A 12,249-nucleotide genomic window follows, 5' to 3' on the forward strand; every position below is an offset into this window, starting at 1 on the left:
CAGCAACAGCAGCATGTTCCCACCTTCCCTCTTGAAACCAAGGTTTCCCCACCTGTGTGTTTCCCCCCGCCTTGGCTCCAGGCCCTGCTGCTCCGGCTCAGGCTCGGATCCTTCGCAGCACACCATGAGGGCACGCGACCTTTTCTTCCTCTTTAACTGGGTGCTGCAGCGGGGAGGGTGCAGCCACGGCACCCTCGAGCAGGCAGGGTGGGGAGGAGGTGGCAGCGAGCATCTTCCCTGTCCCCTCGGAGGGGTGGGACATGCCCCGTGCTGCTGGAGGTGGGATGGGGCACTTCTCTCCCCCCCCCCCCCAGCCCACCCAGAGCTGCCAGGCCTGCTCCGCGCATGGGAGCATTTTCCAGATGCCAGTGTGTGTTTAAAAGTTAAAAAGATGAGCGGAAAAGCACATGTCATGGGTGCCTGAGCGAGCAGGAGAATTTCTCTCCGGCATGGCGGGGTGCATTGTCTCCGGAGCAGCAGAATGGATTTGCATGCTTAATTCGTGCCAGGCATTTTGGGGGAGCGATCTGCTCCAACCTTCAACCTCCTGATAGCATCACCTCAGCTGGGAGTGCCACACAAAATACCTGTGGGACTTCCAGCCCCAAAATGCATGGAAAGGAGCAGGCCAGAGGCCGGGCAGAGCTGCGGGCATGGTGCTGAGCCCAGGCCCATGCCGGGAGTTTGTGTCTGGGTGGGAAAGAGCAGCAGTGGAGGACAGACGGACAGAGGAGCGCTCTCCAGCAGAAGACGACTTTTATCCTATTGTTTTTCCCTGTGATTAATCCATCTAAAGTGCTCCTCTGAGCGTAGCCAAGGGCAATGGAAGAAAGAAGCAGTTTGAGCTTTGTGGGGCTTTTTTTCTCTTTTTTTCTCCCCCCTTTCCAAGTGTGCTTTACAAACATCCTCTCCGCTCGCCCTCTGTATTTGCAAAACCGTCTCCTTCTGGCCATGGCTCCTGATGAAGTCCTTGCAGAGCTCCTTGTCCACCTCCAGTCTTTTCAGCACGTATTCAAATTAACCCTTTTGTCCCATTCACACCCCCTTTCTTTGGCGGATATTGTGGCTCTGCCAGCAGCGATCCTGCAGCGGCTATTCTAATGTAATTGCATTCTGGCAATGCCTTGAGAACCTGATCAAGATCATCCGCGAGTTTAATCCCCCCAAATTACAAAATGTTTACTATCAATCACCTTTCCGCAGCTTTATTTCCCCGGGCTTTCTTCAAGGAGCGAGCGGGACGTGTGCGCTGCCAGAGATGCCCCTTCCCGTCTCCAGCTGATCACCTCAATGGGCCCAGAGTCAAATGGTCAAGGCCATATGCGTATGAAAGCCCGGGCTGTGCTGCCCGCTATTCTCTCTCGCTCCGCATGGATTTCACACTTTCTATCCTGTTAGGGTGCCTCCCGTTTTACTTTAGCCTCGATTTTTTTTTTTTTTCCTTTTTTTTTGGGGGGGGGGGATTTTCTCTCTCTCTCTCTCTCCTTTTTTTTTTTTTTTTTTTTAATGGTTTTGTTTCTGCGTCCCGTGTCATCTGGATTTAATCTAGTCAGCAGCTAGCTTTTTATGCCTCCAAATTGCATTGTTAAGGGGCAATTGTTTAAATGGGGGGGGGGGGGGGGCTGCGGGAACCCCCAGGGCCCGGCGGGAGCCGTGTCCCCCTCCCGGCCGCCCCGCGCTCCCCTGCGCTGCCGCGGCCCCGGGCGGCTGCGAGGGGCTCGGAGGTGGCTTTGCTTTTTTTCTTGAAAGCATCCATTGCTATTTTCCGAAGCACAAACAGATGCAAATGTCTCTGCAAACATTGCACAATGAGATGCAGGGAGAGGACAGCCTTTCAAACCCGCTGAATAGCCCTTCAAAGCAAGTCTAATTAGGGTAAGTGGAGGTAATAGGCCCACTTGCGTTTTTCCGCACGCATTTTTCCCCCCTCAAAGCCTCTGCAAGGCTGGGGAGGGGGGGGGGGGGGGGGGCCCCCGCCCGTTTGTTTGCGCTGACAAATGCGGGCCTGGAAAGAAGGGGGAGAGGCGCGGGGTGGGGGGAGCGAAATCAATCATTCGAAAAGTCCCCTCTGTTAGGTTTTTTTATTTTTTATTTTATTATTATTATTATTATTATTTTTTGTGCGGCTTTTCCTGGCGAGCAGGATTGCGCCGGGGACAGCAGCGTCCCCGTTTGGGGCCGGGGTGCGGGGCCGGCAGCAGAGCGGAGGCCGTAGCTCGTGTCATGGGGAACTTCAGTAAGTGCAAAAGAAAAGCAGAAGGTATGGGCTGAATACTTGGGTAAATCAGTAATAGAGCTAAAGGGCATATGCCTGTAGGGAATATGTTGGCATAAAAGAGCTTTAAGAGGGGCTATTCATACTGACAAAGGGAGATTTGAATTGCTGCCTTCACAATAGCATGAAAGGATGGGCTTGGGGTGTTCTGAAACAAAGTGGAAATCATACTGCCCTGAACGGCTCTAATAAGCTTTTAACTATTTTACATTATGGCATTACCTCTTTTTTTTTTTTTTTTCTTCTTCTTCTTCTTGTGAGCCGAGTGCCAGGCCCACTTAAAAGTGTGATTTATACTTTTTTTTTTTGCTTCATGGTAACTTTGGAGGAAAATAGATGGGGCCTGAAAGGCAGTAATTCAGCTTTTTCCCAACGAGGAGGGGGAAATGCCATCGTTTCTGCACGCCCCGTGCACGGGGAGCTGGGCCCAAGCCTTGCCTGGGGATGGCAGCTCTTTGCCCCTACCTCCAACCCAACAGTGCCCACTTAATTGTGCTCATTAGCAGCCGGGCAATCAGGCAGATATCGCCCCTCGGTGCCACTTGGCTCATTTCAGGGCGCAACTCAGGTGGGCTTCAGAGCGCACCGAAACCCCGCAGAAACCCTTTGGCAGACCCCAGCTCTCGGGTCGGGCGCTCTCAGCAGAAGTTCAGGGTCTCAGGCGGTGCCCGGGGGGCTCGGGGGGCTGCCAGGAGGCAGGCAGAGGCCTGGCCTGGGCCGGCTTTGTGTGCGCGTGGGGCTCGCTCCCCGGCTCCCCCCCAGATGGTGCGATCGCACGACTGCACTGTTAAAATAGGGCTCGGATAGACAATTAGCCAATTACTCACTCTGTCATTGCACTTTCTTCTGGTAACTGAGATGCAAACTGGACTATGTCTTCTTTGGTAGCTTCATTCACGGGCAGCATTATTTAATGACACTTTTGTCAGCTTTGGGTCTGCCCAAAGATTTCTGAACGTAGCTTTATGAACCCAGAAAAGGCGCCCCGCCGAGCGAAAGCAGACTTTGAACCTAGAGACTGTGCTAAAGACAATGAATTTCCCAAAGTCAGGGAAAGAAACCCAGAGTGTGGCTACCACAGGGCATGTGGCTCAGCCCCGCATTGTCAGCAGCCGTGGCTATGGGCGGAATAGCCCAGTAGCCAAGAAGCATTAAGCATGTGCCCGCACGGGACACTTTCTCTGCTTAAATACTTCAGAAAGGCAACGTTATTACAAACTCTGCTGGTTCTCTTGGCACTAGGAAGGCTGCACGGCTGGAACAGCTGTCCTGGGCCAGAATCTCAACCAGGGTCCTCTGTGGGGGTGGCCAAAATTCAGTCCCCTCTGCTTTGGTGGGTGCTTGTCTCAGCCACAGCTCAGCACCAGGGTGGCTGTGCGGAGCCATGGCCAGATGCCGGCAGGACTCACAATATCAGGGAGAGTTCAGTTTTGCTGCTGGCAGTTTTCAGGGAAGAATAAAATCTCGCCTCCTGCCTAATGAAGGAAACTCCATCCTTCTACATATGTTTCTTTTAAGAGGGCAAATGCTCTTATTATCCTTAATTTTGATACCAAGTATCATTAGCATCTCTTATTCACCTCTGAAGTTTAGCCCCGTACAGGTGCAAAGATGTTTCCCAGCTTATTTTTAACACCCTTAAAAAAACAAAAAAGAAAAAAAAAAAACAAAAACCACAAGACCCATCTGTTTCCTTCAGGAGGGTAGAGTTTCTGTGCTTACTGCAGGATGCATCTCGTGGCTCCTCGGAGCCCTGCAGGCAGCCAGAGGCACGCACCCCTGTCCCTGTGCCCCAGCTGACCCAGGGAGCATCCCCATCGCACCCAGGACCCCGCTGGTGGGGCCAGGAGCGGGTGCAGGTGGTGGCCGCAGCCAGGTAGCCCCACTCCTCCGTCCCCAGCACCAGGCGGACCTCATTAGCTGCCACTTGATTTACCAAGAGGGCATTATGGCTTTGGGAGCTGACATCTTTTTGGATTGCAAATAGGAGAGGAGGAAACTGTACCCTGTGAAAAGATTGATTAAATCCTAATTAACCTCTTTTCTCAGATAATGAAAGCACTTCAGTGAGCTGGATAAACACGATGCGCATCAGTTGCTCTCCTGGTGAAGCAAGGGGTAATTGAGAGAGCAATATCCATTACTGCTGTTGTGACAGGGAAGGTTTTCCTTTCAGCTCAAAGACGTGGTGCAGGGTGGATGGCACTCGAATAGGAAGGAAAAAAATGCCATATTCTTTTACCTCAGGAGTTACACTCCTTGGATACTCATACCAATGAATGAAAGAAACAACTTGAGCATTTCTACCTAGGGACAGCTGAGTAAAGAAATATAGAAATGTAAATTGAGTTATGTAGGCTTCGGAGGGAGGGACTGACCCAGCTGCATACAGTTGTTGGTTTTGACTGCTAAGGTCTCCAGCTTTTCTGGGTTCTGGGAAAAATAATCTATAAGTAATGTCTATTTGCCACAAGTCCAAGAGACCAAACTGGAAAACCACAGGGGAAGAGTATATGCTTTTTCTGGTCCATGTCAAGATTTACAGAGTGTCCCCTAAAATCCTAAGGCCAGATGCCAGTCTTTTACAAGGAGATTGGCCTTGCTGAAGGAGAGACCTGCTTTTTCAAAACTAATTATTTTAAAGGAGAAATTCGGCTGAGAAGGGCTGTTTAGTGGAGGCAGCTAAGCTTTTACTTGTCACTAGTGATTTCCAGTCTCTCTGATCCTGCCTGTGAGATGCTTTTTTTGGTATGTTATCCTGAAGGTCAACATGGGGAATTCAACATGAATATGACCATGCTTGGCATTTCATCTTCCTCCCTTTGTTTTTTAGCACTTCTGCTTTCTGTTTTGCCTTATTTATCTAAACTGAAGTGCTAAATTTTGGACAGGGACAAACTATGGGACCCAGGGTGTCCAGTTCCCTAGGGTTACGTCTCCCCTCTCCTGCCACTTTCAGAAGTGGACTAACACCATTTTTGGTATGGGATTTTGTGTTGGCACCTTTTGTATTTGCAGATGCTGTGTTTCTTTTGGTTTCTTAGGCCAATGGCAACGTGCAGGTTGGAGAACCGTGATGTCTGCATGGTTTGCGCTGGGCTGCAGAGGCCGAATGCTGCTGCAGGCAGCCCCACTGCAGGTACTTGTGGGCATGATTTTATAAAGATTGCTGACATCTGCCATGCAGAGAGAGGCAGAACACGCTGTTTGTTTGTAGGAATAAGTCCAATTAAGTCCTACAGATGGAACTTAATCCAGTATTTGTGCAACAAACCATTATAGTCCATAATCGCCTTGGACTGCCATTAGACAGCTTTAAATGCCTTCCTAGAAGGCAATGTTGTGAAATCTTCAAGTTAAAAAAGAAAAAAAAGATTACCTCGGAATGTGCAGAATGTAATAATCCAAGAAAGAGATAGTGAAGTCCTCAGGAGCTGTCAAATCCCTGTTTGGGAAATAGAGGCATCAGTAGCCTGAGATGCTTGAGCTCCTCAGTAAGCACATCTCACGGGCATGAAACAGGAGTGGAAAGGAGGCTGTGTAATGACACAGGCTGGCTTCTCCCAAAACACAATGCAGCTCCTGGGTGGAAAGTAAGGGAGCAGGACACTGAACAGTGCAGCTAAAGGAGTGAGCTCAGAGCAGGACATTAGTGAAGCTGTCCGAGCATTTTTTTCCAGTTAGAAATTAGAAAACCCAGCACTCTCTGACCTCAACAGTGACACTTCCACTAGGACTGTGGATGCAGGACCATGTTGGCTGGTCCTTACTCACTATTACGCAAAGAATAAAGCTAATTTCTCCCCTAAAAGTCTTCTTTCAGCAAGTTTTTACTCTATGTCCAACTATGCTGTTTTACTGTGCACGAAGTATACAAAAGTTATATATAGAACCAGTAGGCTCAGCCCCCAGGGGGACAGACTGCAGGTAGGGACTGACTTTTAGATTTTGGGAAAAGAGAAGAGGGAATTAGTGAAGGACCATGGCTGGTGGGAACAGGAGATCCTCATCCCATCCTGCACATCATGCCACGCACCCCTTCCTGCCAAACCTTGCCAAAATCTTACCAACAGCCAACAAGTCAAATGAATGGGAGAGGAACTGAGCAAGATCCATTTCTTATACCCACAAAGCTGCGTGCATAGCACACGGAAGGACAGCACCTCTGTCCCAGCCTCTCTAAGGTGATTTTTTGTTTCTCTCTCTTTGAGCCATCAGAGTTTTATAAGATTTTCAAATAGTGAGACAGGAGGTGCTGGCAGATGCTGCTGCAGACACAACCAGAGGTAACAGAGGGAGACGTGAATAACAACGAGTGCTGTGCCATCAGTGTTTCCACGCTGATGAAGAAAGGCATTAGCCATTGGGAAGAGGCTATTCACTCGTGTCTAGTGGATCTTAAACTGTAAGATTGACAACTGAATAAAAATAGTAGTAATGGTAATAATAATAATAATAATAATAATAAAAAGAAGCATTGCTCAGCACACAGAAGCCTTGATCTCTTCTGAGAAGGCAGTAACCCCAGCAGAGAGGCAGTGGGGAGGAAAACCCTATTGCAGAGGGCACAGCGATTTCACCTCTCAGCTTGGCCCTACGCTCCTCACTGCCCTGGTGGTTAGTGATGGGGTTGGGCCCCACAGGCCTTTCTGAACAGGGCAGGGAAACTCTAAAGTAACCTTCAAAGTCTGGACCTAACATACTGTTCAGCATCCAAATTCTCCATAGTCTCCATCAGTGACGCTTCCTCTTTTTGGCACTTTCTCACCTTCCCTGGATATCTGTCTTCTGACAGAGCATAAAATGCAAATCTGTAAAACAGAGTTAAAAAGGGTTTGTATTTTTAAAAGGATCTGCTGCTTCACCATGGCTCTATGACATCTGTCTTCGGTATTTTTTAATATTGATCCTTCAGCCTTTTGGTTGAGGAGGGAGAGAGAAAAAGGACTGGTTGATCACGGACAGAGTTACTGGAATACTGAGCATAAACTGCTTTTAGCAAGTCAGTTTGTTAATCAAGATTAATAAATGATTCAGTAATGTCATTTGCAGACTGCAAAAGTAAAAGTTCATTAAGGTATCAGAAGTTGGGATTATTTTATGCAGTATTTTGGCATCTCCATTCTGCAGTGCTCACGTACCTGACGGTCAGTAAATCCGCCCCATCCTTAGCAACTTTGCTCCTCCAGATGATTTCTTTCAATGGCATATGCCACCAATGAAAAAGGTCCTGGAAATTAGTTATCACCTGCCTCTGTTCTGATAATCTGTGCCTACTATACAAATCACCCTTAATGGAGCATTTGAGCCCCAGAGATCTATAATTATAGTATAAAATTTCATGTGCTCACAGGTAGTAGTGCAGACTGTATTTTCCAGATCATGTACAGAGTAAAATCAGAATCTACAGCAGACTGACACCCAGTAATAAAAATCCTTCTGAAGATGTTCTTGTTAATAACTAACCCCAGGCATTGTCTGAGACCAGCCCCAGCAGTGCACCACATGGCAGCGAAATCACAGAAAATACTTGTTATCTAAAACCTGTGCAGAGTTTTGGACTCACAGCTGTTGGTTCCCTCTGTGTATACTTTGAGCATAGGTCATTCGCGGAGACTCTCTAGAGCCTCATATCGGGCAGAAAAGGTTGGTACAGAGGCTGCTACGGCCCCTGTGGCACAGCACAGGAGCACCTAGCAATTGGTATCGGGCTGTCTGCACACAGTAAATCTCAGCAGAGAGAAAGTGGGGAAATCTCCACTGTGTTTGGAGCCTGCACTCGCAGCAGGTTTCCCAGCTAGCAGAGATACCCTGTCTCTGGGGCCATCTCACACTTGCCTAATCCAAGGCGAAATGGATGAGACCCAAGGACTTGCAGGACCTCCTGGCTGAGGGTCCCTAACCCTGGCATGCCCTGGAGGTGATTGCTTTGATCCAGCAAGGTTAAGGGATTACCAACGCCCATCAGCAGACATCTGAAAAAAATGCATATTCATATATGCAGTGTGGTGCCAAAATTCAAATTCAAGCTATTTCACTGCCTCTGAGTGCCTGAGCCTGCGATTTCTGAAGCCAGCAGGGGTCTTTCCACTGGTTGCACTGACACTGAGATGGGTGGCGGTTCAGGGAAACATTTTACCCGGTAACTTTGTGGTGTTATCAAAGAATTTGCCAAGGATTTTGTCAATTCCGGCATTTAATTTACCTATTTTTCCCTTTCTGTTTGTGTGCGGAGGTGAATTTAGTGCAACTGCCAGCCACCTGTTTGCAGCCGGGGAAGCCCGTTCCAGCTCCCTGTCGGTTCGCCGAGCCGTTCTTTTCAGAAAAATAAAAACAAACACATTGCTGTGAACCGGGGTGCAGTTGGGTGCTGCAGCCCCTGAATATGGGCATTCCATCTGTCCCGGCGGCAGATTTGTTCAACTATGTCTGAACCTATCATCGCTCGGGGCAAAAACTGTTCTCTGACTCATGTTAATGTATGAATCCGATTGTGCCCTCCCGCAGCACGCAGCTTTCAGTGCCCATTAGGAACATTAACGCCATAAACTGAGTCCTCGTAGATGTACGGTCTTTATATGCTGCATAATGCCCACGGATCTCTGCTGGCAGCTAAGGAAACACAAAGGAATAGAGGATATTTTGAAGTTTTGTGGAGTTTTTTATTTTTTCTTTGAGATTGAAGTCCAGTGTCTTGGGACCCAGTGACTTTAGATGACCTTCCGTCTCCACGGACTGTACTAAATTTCAGCCCCTGGAGGCTACGCCATACAAAACCTCCTGGCTTTCAAGGGCAGGTGCAAGCAAAGCTTCACTGCGTCACAGATCAAGACCTGTTACTGCCAGAATTAGATTTCACAAATCTCTTTTATTGAACGGGACATCATTAAGGAACTGGACTATACTTGTTGCTGGTGTCTTTAATTAATATAAGTATTAAAGTGCTATTAAAATTTCAAAACAATGACATTTCCTTTTTAGCATTTACCCTTACTGAAACAGAGCTGGATGTATGTGTATGCAGAGACAAGCACGTGAAAGCTATGTTAAAGAAATACAAAGACTGAAAGATTGCAGGCACAGGCACTTGAAAAGGAGGAGATGCTGACACTGAGTGCCTGTGTAAATTTATCTCAGCTCCTTTCTTTCTTTCTTTTATTTATTCATTTATTTATTTATTTGGCAATTGCATGATCCTGTGTTATATTTTAGATAATATCTCCACCTTCTTTGTTACACAGGAGAGGTGACTTCAAGGCACAGGTTTTGCCTTGATGTGTGCTGAATGGCCTTTTAGGGTTTTGCCCAATGATTTCAGTGTTTACCTTCTGCCTTTTCCCCAGCTCAGTGTATGATCCTGTCCCAAAGGCTGAATTCCTTCTTGGGTTTTGAGCATCTGAGAGCTCTGAGAGCTCCGCTAAGTGAAATCATTAAGCTCACCAACAACGTGCGGGGATGGTGGTATCCCAGCTGTACAGATGGGAAACTGAGGCATAGGAAAGTGAAATCAATTAATTCCACTAACCATGGGCTGTCCCATCCAGGATGTGTCGGGCTTGACTTTTTAGCATACTCCAGCCTGCACAGTGCCCTATACCCAAGCACCCACCTCCCTGCCCCACAAACACCCCATTTACAGCTCAGATTGATCCGAGTTTTGGAGACAAATGGAGAGAGACGGTTGAACTGCCTTAAATCCCCCTGTAAAACAGGGGGAAGAGGAAACTGTTGCTGAGCCATCGCTGTGCCAGGCCCGGTGCCAGGCCCACGCACTGTGCCTCCAACCTCAGCCCTTTCTGTGCTCCCTGTGTGGCAGTGACCAGCACCCCGGGTTTCGAGGAGAAGGGGCAGCTCACACCAGCCAACCTTACCCCGTCCAGGGGTGCAGCATCCGCTCCTCGCCCCAAATCCCCCGACAGCTCCCAGCTCCCTGTATGAGCCGTGGGAAGGCCGGCCCTAAAAGCCAGCAGTGCCAGAGGCACCGTGCTGCTCCTGCTCTCTGCCCATGTGTCCCGAGCGGGTCTCTAATCCCTTCCCCGTGAGATGCGGGGGGGCAGCTGATGTTTGCAGGTACCCTGAGCTGGCTGGGAGGATTTGCACGTGTCTGTGAGCGGGGTGGCGTGAGGAACGCTGGTGTCACCTCGGGGCGAACCCTTCCCTTCCAGCCCAGGCTCCTTGCGAGGAGGGAAAATCCCGAGTTTAAGAAACCAAACTCCACAGGCACCGCCGAAATTCAGTAAAAACGTTAAAAAAATTTTATTTACAGGGTAAAGCACAATTTCTTAGAAACAAAAACAAAAACAAAACCCACTTTGATAAGAGGCATAATAATAGAATAAAGCTCTTTATGTACAAAAATACAATTTTCATATGAATGAACATCTTGAATAAATTAAACCGCTCGCTGGCCCGCTTGCTGAATACCCCGTGTCTGCTCCCGCTCCAAAGCAAGGCCGCCGCGCCGGGGGTCAGCATCTATAATGCATGAGCCTCTGGGTGCGGGGGTCCCATCGGGCCCGGTGCTGGGGCCCCCCCCGGGAGGGGCTGAGCCGCCCCGGGCGCTGGGGGGGGGGGGGGGCGCTGGATGCGCGCTGAGCCCCGTGCTGCGCCCCGGGCAGCATCGGCCCCCTAAGCCTTTTCATGGCATTGTCAGGGCGTTCAAACCAAATTTTCATGCTCGTTTTTCTTCGCCGGAGAGCTACAAATTGTAAAATTGACTTTTCACCTCGTCTGCGGCAGCAAATCTGTCGCTTTTCTCCCCGGCTTTTCGAAGGAGGAGAAGGGGGGGGTGGGGGGGCAGAAGGGGCACCCGGGAGAGGGGCTTGGGGAAGGGGGGGGGGGGTGTTCTTATTTTTTTCGGGGTGGGGGCTGGAAAGTGCAGCGGGAGGGTGCCCCCCCCCCCCCCCCCCCCTTTTACCCCCCGGGGGAGCGCTAGCGGCAGGGAGCCCCGGGGGGCGCGGCGGGGGGGGGCAGCCCGCGGAAGCCCCGCAGGCCGTCGGGGGAGGCGAAGGCGCAGTCCTCGGAGGTGGCCGGGCTGCTGGGGCCCGAGGCGGAGGCGCAGAGCGAGGGGGGGGCCGGGGAAGCGCTGGAAAGCCACGAACCGGCGTCGCTGCCGGGGCTGGGGGGAGCGGGGGGGCCGCGGCAGGCGGGGGGGGGGAGGGAGGCACTGCTCGGCCAGCCGGAGGGTCTCGGAGAGGGCCCAGATGTAGTTGTAGGCGAAGCGCAGGGTCTCGATTTTCGTCAGCTTGGTGTCGTCGGGGAAGGTGGGCAGGACGCTGCGGAGCTCGTCCAGGGCGGCGTTGAGGTGGTGCATGCGGTTCCGCTCCCGGTCGTTGGCTTTCACCCGGCGGCTCCGCTTCAGGGTGTGCAGCAAAGCCTCGGTGCGAGCCCGGCCTCGGCCCCGCCGCCGCCGCCGTTCCCTGGGGGCTCCGGGGGGCTCCGCGCCGCTGCTCGCAGCCTCCGAGGGCATCCTGCGGGAGAGAAGCCGGGCTCCAGTCACTACGGGGATTGGGGGGGGGGGGAGAAGGGGGGGGGGAAGGTGCGAAGAGGCCGGGGAAGGGGTATGAGGGGTAAAAGGGGGTGGGGGGGGAGGGAAAAAAAAAAAAAAATCGCAGGAAATCGAGTAGCCCAAGGGAGGGATGGAGGGGGGGTGCTTGGCCCCGACGGCAGCGCAGGTGCTGCATCCCCGGTACTCACATGGCAAGGCACGTCCCGGGGCCGCTGTTAAGCGATAACGGCGTAAAAAAAAAAAAAAAAAAAAAAAAAAAAGAAAAAGGTAAAAAAAATAAATAGTAATAATAATAATAAAAAAAACCACACACACACACACACGGGGGAAGATAAATAAATAAATAAATAAAAAGCGAAGCTCCCCGCTGCAGGGGAAAGCGAGGGCGGCCTTCAGCTCCTCGGCGAGAGGAAAAAAAAAAAAAAAAAAAAAAAAAAGGAGGAAAAAAAAAAAAAAAAAAGCAAGC

At 50.4% G+C, this 12,249-nt stretch overlaps 1 protein-coding gene across 1 annotated transcript; it reads right to left on the minus strand.

Moving 5' to 3' along the window:
- Window positions 1–11,206: 11,206 nt before the first annotated feature.
- NEUROG1 (neurogenin 1) lies at window positions 11,207–11,744 on the minus strand. Its single transcript, XM_040573943.1, is given in 2 exon segments — window positions 11,207–11,431; window positions 11,433–11,744. Coding segments are annotated over 2 exon segments (537 nt in total).
- Between the last annotated feature and the right edge of the window lie 505 nt (window positions 11,745–12,249).

The sequence above is a fragment of the Cygnus olor genome, chromosome 14 (genome assembly GCF_009769625.2).
Source record: "Cygnus olor isolate bCygOlo1 chromosome 14, bCygOlo1.pri.v2, whole genome shotgun sequence".
Taxonomy (NCBI): Eukaryota; Metazoa; Chordata; class Aves; order Anseriformes; family Anatidae; genus Cygnus; species Cygnus olor.